We start from the raw sequence: 744 nt of genomic DNA, 5'->3' as shown, positions 1-744 counted from the left end.
TGAACACTGCCAGGCATGCCGACAAATGTGTTCATAAATTTGCCGTCTGCGTCAACTAGAGCTTGAAGTACTACGGAAAAAAACCATTTGTGGTTGAAATAATCCTGGGCGTCTTTTTGTGGTGCAAATATCTTAATGTGGGTACCATCAATAGCTCCCGCAACTTGTGGAAAACCCTTCTTCATTTTAATCTTATCCACATTGTCCTGCAAAGAACAAAAGTAAAGATATATAACTAGTAATAGGCCTTTTATTTTACCATTTAGTTATTGTAAAAATTCATTTATGTGAAGTGAATTTCTTTTAAAACTATTATTATAATGATCACTTACTAAAAGCTCTTGTCCTTCTGGTACACGAATGAACTTTGGCATTAATACTAGTTCAATTTGACGGCACACTTCATAAAAAATCTCACAAGCAGTTGATCTTGCCATTCCAAATTGATTGGAAATCTCCCGAAAAGACGCACCTGTAGCAAGCTTATAAATTGTGATCCCAATTCGAATCTCTGGGGAGAATGCTTCCCTCATCCTTGTATTTTCTCGCTGAACGTATGGCCTTATTTGTTCCGAGATGTACATAAAAGTACTTTTGTCCATTCTAAAAGTAAAATATAAAATATAGCATATTACTACTTAAGTCTATCTGATAATTTTTAATTCTGTATTATTTTTTAAGATTTATGGATTTAAATTTGCCTACCAACAATATACCTAGGGCCCAAACCTACTCTGTGGCCGA

General features: G+C 34.7%; 1 protein-coding gene across 1 annotated transcript; it reads right to left on the bottom strand.

Moving 5' to 3' along the window:
* Positions 1-23: 23 nt before the first annotated feature.
* Positions 24-708, bottom strand: LOC117117933 (the record flags this gene model as incomplete). Its single annotated transcript, XM_033262420.1, has 2 exons — positions 333-708; positions 24-206 (listed from the first exon to the last, which is right to left on the bottom strand). Coding segments are annotated over exons 1-2 (453 nt in total), but the record flags the coding sequence as incomplete, so codon positions are not given.
* Between the last annotated feature and the right edge of the window lie 36 nt (positions 709-744).

The sequence above is a fragment of the Anneissia japonica genome, unplaced genomic scaffold, assembly GCF_011630105.1.
Source record: "Anneissia japonica isolate Jap-2015-1 unplaced genomic scaffold, ASM1163010v1 scaffold75530_len747_cov110, whole genome shotgun sequence".
Taxonomy (NCBI): Eukaryota; Metazoa; Echinodermata; class Crinoidea; order Comatulida; family Comatulidae; genus Anneissia; species Anneissia japonica.
Note: the sequence above shows the minus strand (reverse complement) of the source record. Positions and strands in the feature narration are given on the sequence as shown.